Below are 23819 nucleotides of genomic sequence, written 5' to 3' on the forward strand. Positions count from 1 at the left end.
ATGGCGAAGCAGATGACAAATAGTGCATTTATTTGGTAAGTCTATATGATACACTATTAATATATTGCCAAAAAATATATATTTATTAGGTTTTATTTTTTAAAAGAAAATCGCGGCCTTTCATGCACGGCCATACTAAAACTCCCGGCATATAACAGGTTAAATGCACATACCTACACATATATTGTATTAAAATTAAAATGACAGTGGTAGCAATCGACGATTGCCAGCTGTTTTGCTAGGCTTAGCAGCCTGAAATGGTGTCAGATGATATTGAGAAGGCCAGACTCCAGAATAGACTACGCACATGACTCCAAATTTGTATTTGCAGTGACGACATGCATATCGTAAAACTGACAAATCAGATAAATTTTCAATTGTCTGACGTGAATGAAAATCCATCCCGAAGGGAAAACTATGGCGCCGTCTATACACACTTTACAATTATTATATTAAAATCCAACACCAAGTCACTATGATGAAAAGCTGTCTGCAAGACCTAGCGAGACAGACTGGCGAGAGCCAGCTGGCTCAGCTAGTTCACAGTATATTAAAAGGTATCTTAAATTACTATTTTTATTCTTTGCGTTTGCATTTGGTACAAAGGCCATATATTGACATTAGCTTAAGACTAAAAAGCATACAGATACTTATACTTTACGATCTGACATCTAATGACACCCGAAAGGCCGAAAACTTTCGGGCTGGCCAAATTTCAACAGTTTTACAAAAACATGGTGGTGAGGGATCGCCAGTAGTCTGAGCCTGGCGGTCGAACTGTGTGCCAATACTGCTCGTTTATATTCGTAGCAGATATTATATTATATGAATAAAATTTTAATATTGTACTATATTGCAGCCGAGGAGCACAGTCGTGTGCTTTAAGAATTGAGTATCCTCTGGATGTAAATTTGGACCATGGCCAATGGAGAATAGACATTGGAAATAGCCCTGAATATTTTACCGGATGTTTCATCAATATACCGAACATCCCACGTAAGCATTATTTCACCATAAATATTATGTGCACTGTGGCAGACCACTTTCAGCACCGTTCACTTCTCGCCAAATGGTTCCGCAAACTATCTAACCTTGGGAAATACACAGGGTAGATCTGAGGATTTGCTATGGAAGCAACGAGAGGCGAGACGCTGTTTGAACGAGTTTGTATGACAGTCAGGCGCGTCACTCCGTGGAATATTTCCGCATGAAGAATATACACGGGTGGTAGATAGAGTGGAGCGGCCTTCCATCACCTTACCACTTTGACTACCGACCATTACATCAGCCGATTCTTAACTGGACACTGTAGGTTCACTGCTATGGTTTATTGGATTGTCACGGAGAACTACAGGATGCAAGCACATCCTCTGGGAATGTCCAAAATTTCATACGGAAAGAAAAGAGTTGCTCAAATCGGTCCAACGAGCTGTCATCGCCTCATCCGGCTTAGTCGCCACAAAAGCCAACTTTATTGCTTTAGGGCCTCGTGATATGCTCGAATAATACCGAGTGTGGTGCGGTTGAAGAAGTCTTTGTATTTTCTTTCAGCAAATAGCTGCGAATATAATATGGGCTCATCACGACCTCATGTATCCCAAGCAAGTTCATTTATTCACGAAGAAAGGTTTGACCAACAATCTGAACAATCAACTACAACTTTCAATGACTTTTATCTCAAAACTAAATTTCTATTGACAGTAACCTTTACTAATTGTATGGTGATAAAATGTATGTCAAGCCATCTTCAGCCTTTGTATTATATTCATATTGAATAATATATGTATTATATTTAGTACAACATTTTTTAAATTCAGATATTAACATACCATCGCCTGAGCCTACTTTAGTGTCTATCGGTTCAGCAATAGTGAAGTCAGGATCGTCTCTACGTATCCGATGTGAAGTGCCATGGCCAGCATCCTACTGCTACGTTCGGCGTCCTAATGGACAATTAGTGAAGAATGAAGGGCATGCAATCGAACGCCGGTTGCGCGTGGGTGTTTGTCTCCTAACCGCAGAGGTAAGTGAATTCTGGAACTAACAATAATACATTTAATCAGTATGTACACCATTTCATTTATTTATATAAATTTACATTAAAACTATGAATTAGTCAAATATATTTACAGTACAATATAGAAAATTCAATAAAATATTTTTTTTATAATAAACATGACCATATAATAATAATTATGTAATAATAAGATGGGATCGTTTATCGAATTCAATTTTATTTTTAGATTAAAGTAAAAAATATTTTTCTTAAATACGTGTAGTAGCTGTCAGCAGATTATTGATCGGCGATATTAAAATATCTTTTTTTCCGTAGTGTCGGAATATATAGTAAAATCAGTAAATATAATTTTATTGTTATTTCCGCGATATTTATATTTGAGTTGTATAAAAGCAAAAACGCCACTGTCCACCTAAGTCATATCGTGAGATATCAAATAAAACCGATGCTGGGGTAATTCTAGTACTTTATATAAATATGTGAGTCTTAAGTTAATTGTTGTTGATATTAGATGGTGCAGAAGCAAATATTTTTAAGATTAATATAATCCAAATGACTAAATTTAATGATTTTGTAATGGACAGTGTTGAGTTTGCTTGTAAACTTCTGACAGTGGTGAGTTTGCATCTAAACATTCGTAAGTAATACAGGTTGGTAAAAAAACAACAAGTCATTTTATCATATTTATTTTTTCAGTTGGATAGTGGTATAAGAAAAAAGAAAATATTAAGAGATTTAAAAGAATATATTACATAATATATCATAAACGTCTTGTTGTGTTTTAGTATTCCGGCTATAAAATTTTTCATGATGTCCCTTTATATCATTCATAGTAAGTGTATAACACTTATATCTTTAATATTAATACTTTCGACCGAAGGTACTTGATGGAATTTGAATTTAAATTCTAATGAACTCAAGCTCTGTACTATTCGATTTAAGTCGTTTTTTGCGACCCGGATTTCGCCTTTCGGCATCTTCAGGCATCGTGTACACTCACCAAAGGCAAACACACACTGACAACGCATATTATCTTTCATTATTATTATATCTTTCATTATTATTATCCTACAGCTTTGCCCGTTTTTGCGAGCGATTGTGTGCCTTATTCGTCATGTCCAATAGGTTTAAATGAAAAATCGGCTCTCGGATCGTAAATTATCGGTAAACCATAGTTGACAGCCGTTTGACGAAATACCACCCTAAATCGGTGATTTTCATTCATTTCCCGATACATTTTCCAGCGACACGCCACTTTATTGACAACTGATTATGTCGGGAATTAATTTTTTCACAATGTTTGCAACACTCAAACCGGCTCACCAAAGATGGCCGCTTTAAATTTAAAATGCGTTTTAACCGATATCTACAATCGATTTTCACAAACTAATCGTAATAAGATTGACCGATAAACATATGAGAACTGATTTATTTATTTTTTTGTGAATAAAGTTCTTTGTTTTAAGTTAAGTTTCTACACCTCTGACGGAAATCAAGTCTTTTGACACTACGTATTTATCGCGCTATGTATACTCAACTACATTATTCCAATTTACTCACCACGTGTTTACTTATCAGATGCATTCGAGTAACTACAATTTGAAGTGAGCACAATTTTGTAATACTTAACACAGTCATAAAAAAATCACTTTTAAAAACTAGGTACCACCCGTCATTTGTTGTTTCACAGGTCACAGGTGATATTATTTACGTCTCATGATGATTTTAAAATGCACAGCACTATATAATAACTCACATTTATAACAAGTACCCGTAGATAACTATAATTATTCAAATAAACAATAACATTTATACGAATTCCGATTAAAACTGATCGTTTCATTGAAACGCGGGCGCACGAACGTTTCGGCGTTTTAACATAACCAAGGAAAAATATTTCCAAATTAAATGTTACTTTTTTTTTTGTACGGCTGTTGAATGAATTTTTTTTGAACCAAATTTTTTGTAAAAATCTACTGAAATTTAAAATTTTGAATTGGCAGCACTGGGTTGCAGTGTTGCCAAGTCAAAATTTAAAAATTCAGTAGATAGACATAGCAACACTGACTATGCGATCAACCCAGTGTTGCCAAGTCAAAATTTAAAATTTCAGTAGATTTTGACAAAAAAATTAGTAGATTTCATAAAATATCAGTAGATTTTGAAAAATGTCGTTTATATGATTTAAAACTAATAAGAATAAAATAACAATAACTAATTATATTAATTTATTGTAAACAATGATGATATTAATGGGTAAAATGGCGCTCTTGGGTAGAGTTACAATGCTTTTTATGTCAATTTAGAAGTGTATAACATCAAAAAAGGTCATGCGTAAATCATTACAAATTTATTATTAAAAGAATCATCAGTTAATTTACAATTATGGAGAAACACAAATATCAGTAGATTTCTTGAATTTCGAAAAAAAATATCAGTTGATCTAATAAAATTTCAGTAGACATGGCAACACTGGATACCATAGAATATTATGATATGATAACGTAACATTTTTTTTATGGCTGTTAAATGATAATTTTTTAAACCAATGAAACTTATATACATTCAATTAGATCATATAACCCAAAAATATTTAAAAGGTATTCAACAATAATTGGTGTTATACATATTATTTAAATCATTATCAACCAGGATCAATCCACTGCTGGATAAAGGCCTCTCTAGCCTGATTCTATTCCTTTCTGTCATTTGAATTCCTGTATTTATCAAAATCGGTGATATTATATTTATCCTCATATTCATATCGTCATCATAATCATCGACCTGAACCAATCAACTGCTGGATAAAAGCCTCCCTACCCTGATTCTACTCCTTTCTGTCATTTGAATTGCTGTATTTATCAAAATCGGAGATATTATATTTATCTACATATTCGTATCGTCATCATCATCATCATCGACTAGGATCAATCCACTGCTGGATGAAGGGTTCCGACACCTGATTCTACTACTAGCAGTTAAACGAATTCGTGATACTATACCTATTTATATCATCCTTATCGACATCAACCTGAACCAATCCACTGCTGGATTAAGGCCTCCCTAGCCTGATTCTATTCCTTTCTACATTTTAATTGCTGTATTTATCAAAATCGGTGATATTATATTTATCTACATATTCATATTGTCATTATCGTCATCGACCTGAACCAATCCACTGCTGGATAAAGGCCTCCCTAGCCTGATTCTACTCCTTTCTGTCTTTTGAATTGCTGTATTTATCAAAATCGGTGAAATTATATTTATCTACATATTCATATCGTTATCATCATCATCATCAACTAGGATCAATCCAATGCTGGATGAAGAGTTCCCTAGCCTGATTCTATTCCTTTCTGTCATTTGAATTGCTGTATTTAGTGAAATCGGTGATATTATATTTATCTACACATTAATATCGTTATCGTCACCATCGACCTGATCCAATCCACTGCTGGATAAAGGCCTCCCTACCCATATTCTACTCTTATCTGTCATTTGAATTGCTGTATTTATCAAAATTGGTGATATTATATTTATTTAAATATTCATATCGTCATCATCATCATCATCAACCTGAACCAATCCACTACTTAAAGACCTCCTTAGCATGATTCTACTCCTTTCTGTCATATAAATTGCTGTATTTATCAAAATCGGTGATATTGTATTTATCTACATATTTATATCGTCATTATCATCGACCTGAACCAATCCACTGCTTAATAAAGACCTCCCTAGCCTGATTCTACTCCTTTCTGTCATATGAATTGCTGTATTTATCAAAATCGGTGATATTATATTTATCTAGATATTCATATCGTCATCATCATCATCATCGACCTAAACCAATCCACTGCTTAATAAAGACCTCGCTAGCCTGATTCTACTCCTTTCTGTCGTATGAATTTCTGTATTTATCAAAATCGGTGATATTATATTTATTTACATATTCATATCGTCATCATCATCATCATCAACCTGAACCAATCCACTACTTAAAGACCTCCTTAGCCTGATTCTACTCCTTTCTGTGATATGAATTTCTGTATTTATCAAAATCGGTGATATTACATTTATCTACATATTCATATTGTCATCATCATCAACCAGGATCAATTCACTGCTGGATGAAGAGTTCCGCAACCTGATTCTACTACTATATTATACCTATTTCTATCGTCCTTATCATCATTGACCTGAACTCATCTACTGCTGGATAAAGGCCTCCCATGCCTGATTCTACTCCTTTCTGTCATTTGAATTGCTGTATTTATCAAAATTGGTGATATTATATTATATCTATTTATATTTCCATTATCATTATGAGCCTGAATCAATCCACCGGTGGATGAAGGCCTCTCTAAGTTGTTTGAATTTCTGTCGGTCATATGAATTGCTATATTTATCAAAATTGCTCATATTATATTTACCCATTCATAATATCGTCATTATCATCATCAACCAAGATTATTCCACTGCTGGATGAAGGTTATCCCAACCTAATTCTACTCTTCTTGGTCATATAAACTGCAATATTTTTTTAAATGTCTGATTTTATATACCTACCCATTTATATCGTCATTATCGTTATCAACCTGTATCAATCCACTGCTGGATGAAGGCCTTTTTAAGCTGATTCCACATCTTTAGGTCTTATAAATTCCTATTCTTATCAGATATAATATGTATTGCTTCATTATTTATCAACATTTGTCTCGATATGAATATCCCGCACCGGGAAACTATATTGTTAAAGGTTAATTATTAAATCAAAATATGATTTTTTAAATATTATTCTATGGCTGCAAGCATTTATTTTTTATAGACACTGAAACAAAATAAGGTTTAAATTCATTTTTTACACTGCCAACCTTCTTCTATTATCTCAATGGGACCCGAAGGAGATTAATATCACGTTATATTGGATCGCTATTTATGATAATTACGATTGAGATGTATAATTATTTATCATATTTAAATGCACATACCTACACATATATTGTAGTAAAATTAAAATGACAGTGGTATCAATCAGCGATTGCCAGCTGTTCTGCTAGGCTTAGCAGTCTGAAATGGTGTCAGATGATATTGAGAAGGCCAGACTCCAGAATAGACTACGCACATGACTCCAAATTTGTATTGGCAGTGACATCATGCAGATCGTAAAACTGACAAATCAGATAAATTTTCAGTTGTCTGACGTGAATGAAAATCCATCCCGAAGGGAAAACTATGGCGCCGTCTATACACACTTTACAATTACTATATTAAAATCCAACACCAAGTCACTATGACGAAAAGCTGTCTGCAAGACCTAGCGAGACAGACTGGCGAGAGCCAGCTGGCTCAGCTAGTCTCCTATATATTACTATCCTGAGAGATTTATATTATATTTATCTACATATTCATATCGTCATCATCATCATCATCATCACACCGACCTGAACCAATACACTGCTTAATAAAGACCTCCTTAGCCTGATTTTACTCCGTTCTGTCATATGAATCCCTGTATTTATAAAAATCGGTGATATTATATTTATCAGCATATTCATATTATCATCATCATCATCATCATCAACAACTAGGATTAATCCACTGTTTAATAAAGACCTCCCTAGCCTGATTCTACTCCTTTCTGTCAAATGAATTTCTGTATTTATCAAAATCGGTGATATTATATTTATCTACATATTCATATCGTTATTATCATTATCATCATCATTGACCTGAACCAATCCACTGCTTAATAAAGACCTCCCTAGCCTGATTCTACTCCTTTCTGTCATATGAATTGCTGTATTTATCAAAATCGGTGATATTATATTTATCTACATATTCATATCGTCATCATCATCATCATCAACCTGAACCAATCCACTGCTTAATAAAAACTTCCCTAGCTTGATTATACTCCTTTCTGTCATATGAATTGCTGTATTTATCAAAATTGGAGATATTATATTTATCTACATATTCATATCGTCATCATCATCATCATCATCGACTTGAACCAATCCACTGCTTAATAATGACCTCCTTAGGCTGATTCTACTCCTTTCTGTCATATGAATTTCTGTATTTATCAAAATCGGTGATATTATATTTATTTACATATTCATATCGTCATCATCATCATCATCGACCTGAACTAATCCACTGCTTAATAAAGACCTCCTTAGCCTGATTCTACTCCTTTCTGTGATATGAATTTCTGTATTTATCAAAATCGGTGATATTACATTTATCTACATATTTATATCGTCATCATCATCAACCAGAATCAATCCACTGCTAGATGGAGGGTTCCGCAACTTGATTCTACTACTATATTATACCTATTTCTATCTTCCTTATCATCATTGACCTGAACCCATCTACTGCTGGATAAAGGCCTCCCATGCCTGATACTACTCCTTTCTGTCATTTGAATTGCTGTATTTATCAAAATCGGTGATATTATATTATATCTATTTATATTTCCATTATCATTATGAGCCTGAATCAATCCACCGGTGGATGAAGGCCTCTCTTAAGTTGTTTGAATTTCTGTCGGTCATATGAATTGCTATATTTATCAAAATTGCTGATTTTATATTTACCCATTCATAATATCGTCATTATCATCATCAACCGAGATTAATCCACTGCTGGATGAAGGTTATCCCAACCAAATTCTACTCTTCTTGGTCATATAAACTGCAATATTTTTTTAAATTTGTGATTTTATATACTTACCCATTTATATCGTCATTATCGTCATCAACCTGTATCAATTCACTGCTGTATGAAGGCCTTTTTAAGTTGATTCCACATCTTTAGGTCTTATAAATTCCTATTCTTATCAGATATAATATTTATTGCTTCATTATTTATCTTTTTGTCTCTTTATTTATTTGTCTCGATATGAATGTCCCGCACCGGGAAACTATATTGTTTAAGGGTAATTTTTAAATCAAAATATGATTTTTTAAATATTATTCTATGACTCCAAGCATTTATTTTTTATAGACAATGAAACAAAATAATGTTTAAATTTATTTTTTATGCTGCTAACCTTTTTCTATTATGTACATGGGACCCGTAAGAGATTAATATTCGCGTTATATTGGATCGCTATTTATGATAATCACAATTGAGATGTATAATTATTTATCATATTTAAATGCACATACCTACACATATATTGTATTAAAATTAAAATAACAGTGATAGCAATCGGCGATTGCCAGCTGTTCTGCTAAACCTAGCAGCCTGAAATGGTGTCAGACGATATTGAGAAGGCCAGACTCCAGAATAGAACACGCACATGACTCCAAATTTGTATTGGCAGTGACGACATGCAGATCGTAAAACTGACAAATTAACTAAATTTTCAACTGTCTGACGTGAATGAAAATCCATCCCGAAGTGAAAACTATGGCGCCGTCTATACACACTTTACAATTATTATAATAAAATCCAACACCAAGTCACTATGACGAAAAGCTGTCTGCAAGACCTAGCGAGACAGACTGGCGAGAGCCAGCTGGCTCAGCTAGTTATAATAAATCGTCAAACCTAATAATAGGTCAATCTTGAGTGTAGTATTTTTATTGTTCTAAAGAATTTTGACCTCTTATTAGGTTTGGCGATTTATTATAATAATATGCTGTCCAGTGTATTGTTATTAATAAGATAGGGTTTTTACTGACACTTCAAAAAAGTTATGATTTATGAGACACCCGGTATCTTCATACATAAACATAAACATGAAATTGAAACCATACTTTTAAGCCTTTTCTTCATTCCTTTTCCACTTTTAACTGTTTTTGGACCTCTTCCTGGGCTTCTCATAATATAACACATGTGTAATATTTTCCGCCATTTCAAAGTAATAACTGATTAATTCCAAAAATAAAGTCCCTAAAAATTCAATGAATCTACTTGCTTCAGCACTGAATAACAACTGACGGCCATTTTGATAATTTCTTATGCTGTCTCCTGATTGGCTGGTTTAAACAATGGTGAATTTAAATGTCACTACTTGTGGACAGTGGTGACTTTGCATGTAAACCCAATTTATAAATGAAGCGTCTAGTTTCAAAAGCCCCTAAAACGACTTTTGACAGTTCTGAGAAAAATGAGAAAAAGTCATATCTATTGAATGCGTGAACTTTATGTAATTATTATTTGATTTATACACTATAAAGAGTATAATATTTAGTTTCCCTTACTCACTTTTTACATATTTTACAGAGAGAATATCATCATCATCATCAGCCTGAATCTATCCACTGCTGGATGAAGGCCTCTTCAAGTTGCTTCCACTTCTCTCGGTCCTGTGCATTGCGTTGCCACGTACTTCCGCAGAACTTTATCATTTCATCGATCCAGCGGCCTCTAGGTCTACCTTGTGGACGTTTTGTACTTCTTGGATACCACTGGATGACTAGATTTGTCCAACGATTGTCTCTTCTTCGAGCTATGTGTCCAGCCCATCTCCATTTAAGGCTTTTAATAAACTCTATTACATCGCAAACCCTTGTCTGCTTCCTTATCCACTCATTCCTCTTTTTGTCCTTTCGCGTTATGCCCAGCATGCACCTCTCCATACCACGTTGTGCTACTTTAAGTTTCTGGATCTCTCTTTTACTTAGGGTCCATGTTTCACACGCATATGTCATCACGGGAAGCACACACTGGTTGAACACTTTGCGCTTTAGGCACAGTGGAAGGTCACTTTTGAAGACATTATTCAGGCGGCCAAAAGCACTCCAGCCTAGCTTTACTTTGCGAACAATTTCATCAAATATACATCCATCTATAGATACTTGTTGTCCCAGATAGATATAGCTTTTCACCTGTTCGAGCTGAGTGCCATTGATGAGGATCTCTTTTTGGCCTGCAAAGCAGTTGAACATGACTTTCGTCTTTGTTACATTTATTTTCAAACCTACTTTGTTGCTTACTTCAGCGAGTTCCTGCATTCTGCTTTGGAGGTCTTCTGAGTCTTGCGAGAAAATTACTATGTCATCGGCAAAGCGCAGATGACTCAGGTATTCTCCATTTATGGGGATCCCTTTGTCATTCCAGTCAAGTTGCCTGAATAAGTCTTCAAGGGTAGCTGTAAATAGTTTAGGTGAGATTGTATCACCTTGTCGGACTCCTTTGCTGATAGGAAATCTGCGCGATGGTTTATGGAAATTTACAGATGCTGTTGCGCTACTGTATATATTATTGAAAATATTTATATAGCGTCCAGGGATTCCTTGTTTTCTGAGTGCGTCGAGTATTGAACATTTCTTTATCGAATCAAACGCCTTCTCATAGTCTATAAAACCCATGCATAGTGGCAGTTTGTATTCCTGGTACCGCTCTATGATTTCTCTGACGACTTGGATATGGTCCATAGTGCTGTATCCTCCTCTAAATCCGGCTTGTTCTCTCGGTTGGTTCTCGTCTAGTACATTTTGCAGACGGTTTGAGAGAATTTTTGTAAACGTCTTGTAGAGAATTATTAGAGAGAGAATATATTAAAAATCAAATGATTTTCATTTTAGGGGACTTTGAAACTCAACTACCATTTTAGGGGCTTTTGAAATTAACATGTATGATTTTAGGGGGTAGTGCGTGGAGGGGCGCATGAGGAAATTGCAAAAGGCATCCTGTGGTTATATTTATTGGAGAAAAAATAAATATGTTTTGTACAAATTAAAAAAATATTTATTCGAAGTAGGTAACTAAAATTAACAATACAAATTATTATGTTAACGATATAGAATTTACTATTTTATACATACATATTATTATATATTTAAAAATATTACAAATAATAATGAAATAGTAACAGTAATCTATATTTATATATAAAAATGAATGTTTGTTTGTCCCGCATGCGTTTCTATACCATTCATCAGATTGCGATGAAACTTTGGTGAGTTATTATGTGCACACCCGTTAAGGTTTTTGAATTGGAAAAACTATTTTTTTTTCTCCTTCTTCATTCTATCTTATTTTATTCGTATGCGTTCTTATACCGTTTATCCGATTGCGATGAAACTTTCGTCAGTTAGTGTGCGCTGAAGAAGATAGAATAGAAGAAGAAAAAGAAGAAGATAGTTGTACTAATTCATAAACCTTCGCAGGTGTGAGCACAGCAACTGACGAAAGTTTCATCGCAATCGGATAAATGGTATAGCAATGCATGCGAATAGAAGAAGAAAGAATAAAAGAAGAATAAGATGGTTGTACTTATTTAAAAATCTTTGCGGGGGTGCGCACAACAACTGACGAAAGTTTCAATGCAATCGGATGAATGGTATAGGAACCATACGAATAAAAGAAAATGGAATCAAGAAGAAGATGATTTTTCTAATTCAGAAACCTTGGCAGATGTGCACACAATAACTCACCAAAGTTTTATCGTAATCGGATGAATGGTATAGGTATAGTGTACATAAAATTATTTATATTCTAGTTAGTGGCTGTCCCTACTTTATATTTTGTTATTATGCATTTTTAAATATTTGTATAGAAAATAATAAGTTGGTAAAACCGGTCCTGATAATTAATAAAATATGTGGAAAAAGTATTTAGTCAACAGGTACATATTTAACGTTTTCAATGGTAAACTGTAATTATTTTAAATCAAGTAATTTTATAATCAACAATAAGGACAGGGTGATGAGACACCACTGTATTATTGGACAAATAACACAATTGTCAATATTCGCTTGCCGTTTTTGGCGTTCGATATTGACTTCCCATATTTATTTTCTTTCTAAACGCTTTCTTGACTCATTGGGCTTACGTTTCAATACATTAATCAGTTCAACATTTATTATAAATATCGAAATATACTATTAACCTACAGAGCGATCAACACGAAGTCATTTTAATTTTGTTCAGGCAGACATATTGAAATCCGTATCACATGACCATCAGAGCAGCCGCTGATTGGCTTATTCTTTTTAGGGGGATTTAAAATTCACACGAAAACTGTTTTAGGGGATTTTGAAATTAAGCCTAATTTTTGATAATAAATATTGAGGGTTTTATGCCTTTTTTGAAACTATAACTTTGTCCAACATATAGTGGACAAAAACATATCTCTAAATATATATCTAACTCAAAATTATATGAAAACCGTTTTAGGGGCATTTGAAACTAGGCGCTTCAAATTCATTTTTCATGGTTTTATGGGGATATTGGATTTCATCTGTTAAGTTGTAAACACATACAAAAATATTGAAAATATTTGTACATTCATAATATGTCTTTTTCGAATTTTTGTGGACAGTGGCGTTTTTGCTTTTATACAACTCATTTTATACAATAGTCAGCTACTCGTATGTCCATTGACGCAAATGCCATTTTAGTCACTGACTCGATCAATCTAATTATTTACTAAGTTATAATGAGAAGTTTATTATTTTGACTCTATAAATAAGCGTATAATATTTCATCAATTTCACTCAAATATAAGTTCCCGGACTGTTAGAATCTGAATCTCCGCATAGTCCCGCAGTTCCGCACATCATCTCATTGTACCTAGATGCGGACTTCGGACCCGTAACATATGTATTTTAACGTCATAACTACTGTAACATACTATTGTACTGACCATTACGCCACAAATAAAACTTGCTCCTGCATCCATCTTCGACTTCTTCATCATCATCCTCAACACCATAACCTACGACACCTCGACGACTCCCCCAGTAGCAATCTCCAAATCGAACCCCAAATACGCATTTAATAAAAAAAAAACTTTAAAATGTTTCAAATTGCAAGCTTCGTATTTTTCCGCTAGGTGATTCTGCTGGGTGGCGTATTGACCTTAATAATACATAATATTCTTCTTTGTTTGTCTATATAATATTCTTTTTTGTTTAGAATGTCATTTCTGATGACGCTGGAATATGGACGTGCGGATTATCCTCGAACGACGGTACAAAATATGATGTCCTCTCATTCACTAATGCAAGTGTTATTTTACTTTATTTTGATAAAGATTATAGGTATTTTCCTTATTTAGGTATGGTTTCAATATTGAAGCTCGATTTGATATAAATAAAAAGAATTTCTAGTTATACACATTTATATTTTTATAAAAATTGATGTTTTTTAAAATGAATATGAAAAATATTAAAACTATGAATTAGTCAAAAATGTCTACGTCAAAAAATAGAAAACTTAATAAACTGAATTTAATAATAAATATGAATGATGATAATAACGTGGGACCCTGCACCAAATTCACATTTTATAATATTTTTCTTAAATTGTAGGTTTATCTTTGACTTAAAATAAAAAAAAATATTTTTAATGTTTTCAGATACATATTTATTAATTAGTACAGTTGAAATTGTAAATTATCAAAAAAATGTCTCAAATTGCGAGTTTCGTATTTTTCCGCTAGGTGCCTCTTAAAAAAAAGGCACAGTAACGACTTCACATTAACACTGCTTACTGTTTTGCTGTCAAAATGCCTCTCCCGCGCCAAAACAAACTGCCGCTTTCGAAGCGGTACAAATGCGGCGTTGCTATTCTGGTTTTTTTAACGGCATTCAGACAATATTGCCAGTTAGATATTTAACATTATTTGTTTATTTTTGCAATCAACCCTTACTATGCGTCGGCTTGATAATGGTTCCTGGCTCTTTTGATCCCAAATGGGGACCATTCGGAGGTGTAACAATACCTACTATGTAATCAAATTGTCATATCATTTTTCGATGTTATTTTCGTAACTTCCAAATTTGAAAACATACTGACACGTCAAAATATCGTTTATAGCAGGTGGCGAAAGAAAACAGATGGAAATCATTTTCCTATTAGTAACTACCAGTGTCGTGTTTTCAGATTATATTTGTGTAGTAGTAATTAGTGAGGAAATGTTTCTTGTTAAAACGTACACCAGTGAGTCGATTTCAGATATAAATAATTTTGTAGAATAATAAATGTGATTTGTGATATCGAGTATAAAAATATAGAAAGCATTAAACGTCATTACAATTTTAATTTGTGACACGATGGCGGAAAAGACATGAAAAGGTATGGTGTCGAATAGAAAACACGTTTTTGAAAATGATGTCATTTTTTTAAGATTATGCACAATTCATATTGGGACTACAAAAATCGAAGTGAAAGTAAGAAATTATTGTGTTATCCAAGAAATCTTAACGGCCCACATGCTCAGCGTAGGTCAAAATGGAGCTTTTATTCTATTTTCAAAGCATGATCCTGGACATTCCTTAAACGTTGCAGATAATCTATGTATATAATTTTGAAGCCTTGTTATCCTTTGTATTTATTTTAAACATTTGATGACTGCATAAAGTATTTTTATTACATAAAATAATATTCTTTTAAACCTCTCGCTCTAATGTTTTAGAATATAGTCATATTTCAGTACATAAATGTGCAGTGGTGTTAAGATTTTTAACATTTATTTATTTTTAAACGCATTAGTAAAATTTATGTTGACATTATTATAGTGAAATATTTACGAAAAAAAATTATATTAATAATCTCTATGATCGAAAATTTGACAAGAATTAGGCATTATATAATTCCAAAAAATGGGCAAGATTTACACAATTAAAGATATAATGATTACAAGCTATGTCTTTGACCATTCAAATGTGATAAACATTCTACGAATAATGTTTGCTTTATAATAATTATTGACCTAATAATAAGGTAGTATTTTTTTGAAATACGCGATTTCTATTGGCATTTCCAAGTGACTGTGTGTGTTGTAACATACGGCTTAGCCATAAATTGACAAACGATAAATGAAGTAGGGAGTAAGATCATAGTAACTCGCGTGTTTGAACATGTACCGTTTTCAAAAAAATATTTTTTTTTCGGTTAGGTATAATTATTATATTTTAAATTCATTTTTGATACCCTTGACTATGTCCCATTTAGACCTATTAATTGTAGGTTTAGGAATGACTTCTGGACGAGAAAGGACAAAAGTACATATCAAATAAAATTACGTGCAATAACTAAAAAAAGGAGCTAATAGGATACATTAAATAATAGCCACTCGTCATATTCAAATTACAGGTGACAGTGGTGACCGAAGCCTTGTACAATCCGCAACCTGGTTTATTGTATCAATTGGGAAATGTAGCATTCCTGCTTTGTCGATCGGCGGAAGAAAGACCTTTAAAATACTGCCGCTTCATGACCCCTGCTGGAAAAGGATTCTTCATTCAGCCAAATATCTCTTCTGATGCCAGGTATGAAAACATGCGTGTCCAACCTTTCGGATTCACTGTGTCAAACTGAGTACATAATTATATGCCTTTTTGTTAACTCCGCGCCATGACGTGTTCTTTTTAAGCCAATTCCACCCAGAACCAAATGCTCAAATGCTTTTAGGTGAAATGCATTAAAAAGGGTTATTTAAAGTATTTATTAACAATATAAATCAGTTATGTCAACCTTTAGAGGGGTCCATTTCGAAAAAATATCGACAATATGGTATTATTGATTGTAATGGCGGTTAAAGGGGGTTAATCAAATCGAGACTTCCGGGTACATTATCAGTAACTAGACACTCACTCTGTAATTTAAGTCTAGCGATAAATAATCCCTATAATATAGTATATAAAATAAAAGTTAGATCCTTGCGCTATTATAACTATTTATTATACCTTTTCTATATTAATCAATAGCAAATAAGCATAATGCTATGCTATGCATAATATATAATATTTAGAATTCTGGGTCAAAGAGAAATGGGACCAGTCTCAGGAAATAAAAACTAGAATTGAGATCGCAAGGAGTGCATCTCTCAAAATGAGACGCCTTCTTTGAGACTTTAACCCAGGTCTGAAACTGCGTATTGTACGATGTTATGTTCTCTCAATACCTTTCTATGGTATGGAAGTATGGACGATAAATCAAGAGCTGTCATGGAGTGTTAAAACTTTCAAGATGTGCCTATATATACGTATCCTCAAAATTCCTTGGACTGAACGGGTGACAAAATATGTTGAAGTTCTCAATCGAATGGGAAATGAGCGAGAAGTTCTGCGTAGTATCAAAAGCAGAAAACTACAGTATCTCGGCCATATTACGAGAGGACAAAAGTACAGCATTCCACAACTTGTCATCAAATGCAAGATTAACGGTAAGAGTTGCAGAGGATGACGTCACATTTCGTGGCTTAAGAACGAGTGCAGCTCCACTGAATTATTCTGTATTTTATGATAAATTTGACGGTTTTCAATTTCAGATTTTCTTACTATGGTATGGGACTAGAGAGGGGTGAATGCGGAATAAGAATCAGTAATATAAAATATGATGACTTCGGTGTCTGGACCTGTGCGGGCACCTTTAAATATCGGTTCCAGGAAGACAGTGTCACCATCAGAGTATACAACAGCTAGGTATAGTAAGTAGCGCCAGTCTCATTTTTCAATAGTTTCAGCGAGGCGTGTTGGTTGTTGTTGCGTGAGGGTTTACTGTACTGCTGGGGAGTTCGTATTTTTTCCGGCAGGTTCACCACTATCGTTCTACTACGCATATTGTGCAGATATCGCGCAAGCTGCAACTATCAACAGTCTACTTTTAATCGAAGATCTTGGCATAAAAACAGCAAATGTCACAAAACACTTTTTTTTCAGGAGAGGGTAAAAACATAATATCTTGGTTGTCAAAAGGAATTTTATTAATTTGACAACGAGGAATCATAGAAATACCTTATATTATGCACTTGACTATATGAATGTAAAAAAAAATAATAAATTTATTTCGGTTAAATAGATATTTAAAAAAGATTGAGTGTGACATTTGCTGTTTTTACACAATTTTTGGACCTTTGTTGTTTTTATTGCAAAATTGAAAAGATTGAAATGTAAATAGTATGACTAAAACTATATTTTTATTAAATACACGTAAGAATATAAGTATATTTATGTTATTTTCTAATCATAATACAACTTTTAATAAGGTTTGGACATATTATTTACCTATTAACAAACGACTTCAATGTTTAAAAAAAATCAAGAATTAAATATTAAAAAGAATGTTTTCAATCATGTGCGGGTTAATACTGATTAGCTTCATATTATTATTGATTTAATTTAATAAAACACATTTTTTAGTATCTACTTATGCCACTTTCAATAAATAAATCTGGACCGGTTTCGTCCGTCTATGTTTTTCTGCCAACTGTTTTCAACAGTTGAAAATGTCCCTCTAAGGCGGACGAAACCTGTCCAGATTTATTTACTTATTAAAAGTGGAATAAGTACTAAAAAAATGTGTTTTATTAAATTAAATCATTAATACAATGGATTTCCACCATGAATTGATAGTTAACACAAAAAAAAACCGATTAGCTTCGTCTGAGACCTTCACTATCGGCAAATAAACGATGCATTTATCGGGTGTTGTAAAAAATTAGCTAGTTTTAAAAATCTTTTTTTAGCTCCTTTCAATGAAATTAATCCATCATATGTTGTTTTAAATGCAATCGTGACTGGCATTTGATTTTTCTTCACTACATTGAATCTATCTCACAGCCCAGAGAAACTGAAATGTTCACAAAGCACTTCCCCATTGGTAGCCTGGTCTATTTTGTACATTATAACTTGCCTACGTTGCATTTTTTTACCGAAAAATGCCAAAGTTTTAACCTATATTAATTGATATTTAAAAAATCTTTTTCTCCGGTCTCTTTAGATTTTAGAATGAAGGGCCCAGAATTTTCCTTATTGCATCCAATACCACCCTATTCAATCCTCTGGCGCGTCTGAAAAGATTGTTTTTCTTGCATTGCTGAACAATAATGAAAGTCACCGTTATTTGGTAAAAACGTTGGTTGGTTCTGTTAATTTTTCTCTTTCGAGACGTTTCAGATGTCTATATGATAGTAATATCCATGATAAAATATAAAACAATCATAAGAAAATGTTGTAAAAAGCAATAATTAAACGAATCAAAGATAATTTGATAGCTCAGACACTAAATAGTATGGAATGTATAATAACATTACTAACGCCGCCTAGTGATAAAGGTGTAGAACTACTGGACCTTTGCTGTTTTTATACAAAAATGCTTGCACTATTGCGGTTTCTAGAAAAGTGGCATATTTTTGAGAGCAGATTTGAGGGACCTTTGCACAGTTGTATGTAATCATACACAGGGAATATAGAAATGCAATAAAATGAAAATGGAAAAAAGTGGACATTTGTTGCTTTTATGCCAAGATCTTCTCAGTTTCAATCCTACTTCTTCTCTTCTTCTTTTTTGGCTACATCCGCCCCTTAATTGGAGCATATGGACACCACGCGGCGCCTCCAAGATTCCCTGTCGCTCGCCAGTCTTCGTGCTTCGTTCCATGTCAAACCAGCATCCCGTAACTTTGCCGTATACACTCTGTAGATAGTATTTAGCGGCCTTCCAGGACGCCGGAATCCGGTCGGTTTGAAGAACAGGCAAGCCAGGTTGAGGTTCTCTTCTGGCATCCGCAGCACATGGCCGAGCCAGGTCCAACGTCGCCTCTTCACTTTCAGCGGGACGAGAGGCTGCTTGGTGCGTTCTCTTTTCTCCTCGTTGCTCCTGAAGTCAAACTACCTAGAGTTGGTTATTTCCGAAGAAAATCTCAATCTCGAGATTTGGGATTGTCAGAAAAGAATTCTTTTCAAAAAAAATATGATTTTTTTAAAATTTATGTAAGAGAACAGACAAAATAGAAGTAGGAAAACAAAAATAATTCAAAATATTACTTAAAATGGAATTTCAAAAAACACTGACTCAATCGCTGCGTCTTACAATCGCGTATGCTTTTGAGACACAAAATTCCCCGATGTTGCAAAAATTGCGCTCACTTTGAGTCGACGTTGGCTTAATTGTATTAAATGCCCCGATCAGTCTTTGAACGTTTTATGTTTTCTGTCCACTTTTTTCATATAGAAAATCGTTTTTTCAATTAACATTTGATGATAAAGAAATCTCGAATACCGAGAAATGATTCTTGAGATTCGGGATTACCCGAAATATTAAAGAATTTAATTCTCGAGATTCGGGATGGAAAATCTCGAATTTTTCTCGAGAATTCCCGAAACCCAACTCTAATACCACTACCCACCCAGTATTCGTCACAAACATCTGTTTTCGAAGCTCAGTATACGGTTACTCGTGAGCCTTTGTAAGGTGCCATGATTCGCTACCGTAAAGCAGCACCGTCAGAATGCAAGCGTCGAATAGGTAGCATTTGGTTTTGACCGAGTACAATTGTGAGATTCCGCATCAAGTTGAATGTTGGTCCAGCCCAGTGTTGCAACCACGCTATAATATTGATTCTCCAAAAAATGTAAAATACTATAATTTTACGCCCAATATGCCAAAATACTTTAATTTTAAAGGATTCAAGCCGAAAAATGTTGCTGTACTATATATTTTTAAAGAAATACTATAATTTTTACGCCTTTGTACTATAATCAGCATAGAAAAAAATGGCAACACTGCTCCAGCCATTCCCATTCGGATAGCTAGCTCATGGCTAGCTCTTTCTGCAAAATGCCATCTCCCTTGATGTGTACCGCCAGGTACTTGAAGCTGTCGACGCTCTCGATGTTTTGTCCGTCGCTAATCAGAGGGAAATCTGGATCAGGACAGGTGCTATTACACAAGACGTTGGTTTTCATCGCGTTGATTTTCAAACCAACGCGAGAGGAGTTGTTATGCAACCTGTCGATTGTCTTTTGAATGCCCTCGATTGAGTTGTCGAATAGGACAGCGTCATCGGCGTATTCCAGGTGGCATAGCTTCACCGTGGGGGTAACAGGTATGCCTCGGTCGGGTCGTATTGACTTCCGTAGTATGAAGTCAAAGAGAATGATGAACATGAATTAATACTTCTCAGTAGTTTTAATTATTTTGCTCTTAACATACTGTTTTTTTATTGCGGATTGAGAATTATCATGCCTGAGGCTTTATAATATAAAAATAAAAGAATGCTCTTCTAGTTGGAACTTACACGTCATATGCACAATAAATATATCATTATTTACATGTGCATATTTAAATTCCCAACAAATATTAAATAATAATTTATACATAAATAATAATATAATAATTTATACATAAATAATAATATTATAATATATTTTTTCAAATAACATTTAATTATTCACAAACGTCTATTTATTTCCGAATTTCATTCAGGCGCCCAGTGATATGGCGCCCAGTCCTTGACCCTACCCACTACAAAATAAATATAATATTATTATTTGATATTTTTAGGGTTTTATACGGCGTATCCAATAAATAAGGTGAAACAGAGATAATTATAATTTGTGACAGAAATAACAACAAATACAATCCCAATACATAGGCTAGATTCTCTTGGTATAAATGAAATTTATGAACAAATGTTTTCATAAATTAATAATATTGCTTTCATTGAACTGAATTTCGCATTTCGATACCTTGTAGTTTTATACCTGTCCGTTGCCAGCTGGCTTTGCTTGTAGTAGGTAATAATAATGTCCTAGTCAACTGTACATGCTGTTTTCTCAATAAAGAGATAAGGATCATGGACCCAATAGTTTGATCGTCGGGAATAATAAGATGTTTTCCTTTGAAATCACACTGTATAACTTTTTTTTGAATTGTAAGTTTATCTCTTGCTTTACATCAAATATATTTTTCTTTTTAATATTTTTAGATACGTATTCATTTTCCTTTATCACTAAACATCTCAAATTGCAAGCTTCGTAGGTAATATTCCACTAGGTGCTTCTGCTAGACGGAGTATCTTTTTGAATAATAATGTAGTTACCTACATAACATTATATTATATAAATTTGTATTAAATTCACGTAAAATAATGTCCAAAAGCTGTATTGTGATAATCATTATGAAATAAAGAATAATATTAATGATGTATTCTATATTGTTGTTTCATACAATTTGGTCACCAAGAAATATATGACAGCAGTTTTTTTTTAAATCAATAGCCTGTTGTAGTTCGAACAATTTTATTATTTACTATTAAGCTTCCCAATTGTTGGTTTCATTAAATTATTTCTTAAATTCTGTTTCAGTGCAACCTATGGCTTCCACAGTAGACCTATTAATTGTTCCTTAATGAAAAACTTTTATTTTTCGATTTCTGTTACCTTAGATTTCTGATGGAAGACTTTCTGAACCAAGACCAACAACATAATCTCCCATCAGGCCCATTCACTAGGACTACTATCCGCTAGACAGACGAGACTCACTACAAGATCCAAGAGTGGAATGATCATTGTTCTAATAATTGACACAGATTATATTATAACTGGGGCCTACAAATCCACAATTTAATATTTCAGTCAATAGATACTTTTTTATCCATTGGTGGCGAAGGGTGGAGGGAGGCTGTTAAGATCCGACACAGATAGTGCACATTGAACTTTGTCAGTAATACTTATTGGTTTTCATTGAACTAAGACTAAAAATTGCAGATAGTATCAGTTAGTTTTAAAAAGTCAATTAAACACTTCATAACCGAGCCATAATAGATAATACCTACTCATCAATATTCATTTATCAATCTATCTATAAAATATTTTAAATTATGCCATTAAATCATACATCATTTTAGATATATTATAAATATAAGAATATTTTTAACTATTATAGTTTGGTTTAGGTATTATTTTCGTCGGATATCCACAGCCTACCCTCTCTCGGATGGTTTTGTTTAGGCAGGGTTTAATTGATTTTAAAGAACTAACTAACACCATCTGTAATATTATTATGTATTCTTAATTCAACGAAAACAAATAAGTATGACAGAAAAAGTGTGCAATTTTTTTTGTCAGGTCGTCCAAGCATACCTAAACTTATATGGATTGGCTTAGGCAGGGTTAATTGAATTTAAAAACTAACCAGCACCATCTGCAATAATTCGTATCATTAGTCCAATGTAAACAAATAAGTATGACTGACAGAGTTAAGTGTGCAATATTTATGATAAATCTTAACAACCTACCTCCGCCCTTCGCCACTGTTATCCATTCTAAGTGCTTTGGTCACATAAATAAGATCATCATTATTAGTAACTCTGATAATAATTATGAATACCATATAACAATACACATTTCTACTTTTTTTGATAAGTATGTATCGATTTTTTCCTCCATTTCAGTACTGACTAATAATGATATTATTATTGTAGTTTTTTTGAAAAATTCATAATTGATAATACTTATATTATATTTAATTATTAAATATGTACAATATGAATCAATTTTCGATTAGTAATAAAAATATATTATCTACAGTCTAGAGAATATTAAAGTACTCTAATTCTAATCAACAACAATTAATTTACATAATTTAATTCATTGTTAATTAAACCTAATACAGACATACCTCCTATAAATAATATTTATTAATAGGCCAGATTTTCTTTATCATTCCAATTGTAGTTATAGTTTTAGTTTCACGACCAAAGATTAAAATAGATCAATTTTATATTTTTATATTACAGAGTTCAGTGTCGTATTGGTGATCACATTAAATCTTAATATAATTTGAATATGTTATATTTACTTCAAAGTTAAAATGGTATTTATTACCTAAACATATTATTTGAAGAGTCCAGACGCACAAACAAGATTTTCAGGTCCGGACTCGTCCCCAGAAACAGAAAAAATAGTTTAATATCATTTTAGATGGTGGCTCATGAAATATTGTTGTATGTCCCTCAGAAACGGAAAAAATTAGGTATGTCGAATGCAATGCTTTTTATTTTTTTTGTATTAAATTAATGTTTTAAAAATGCTTAAATTTCGCTAAATAG

General features: G+C 33.3%; 1 protein-coding gene across 1 annotated transcript; it reads left to right on the forward strand.

Moving 5' to 3' along the window:
* On the forward strand, positions 1-23116 carry LOC147071106 (uncharacterized). Its single transcript, XM_085948527.1, has 7 exons — positions 1-35; positions 860-996; positions 1818-2023; positions 13898-13984; positions 16079-16254; positions 17256-17414; positions 22155-23116. The coding sequence occupies exons 1-6, from the start codon at positions 1-3 to the stop codon at positions 17407-17409; spliced, it is 795 nt and encodes a 264-aa protein (XP_085804653.1). The 3' UTR covers positions 17410-17414; positions 22155-23116.
* Positions 23117-23819: the final 703 nt, after the last annotated feature.

Source organism: Rhyacophila brunnea, unplaced genomic scaffold, assembly GCF_057557595.1.
Source record: "Rhyacophila brunnea isolate RB1 unplaced genomic scaffold, BYU_Rbru_1.0 scaffold_20, whole genome shotgun sequence".
In the NCBI taxonomy this organism is placed as follows: domain Eukaryota; kingdom Metazoa; phylum Arthropoda; class Insecta; order Trichoptera; family Rhyacophilidae; genus Rhyacophila; species Rhyacophila brunnea.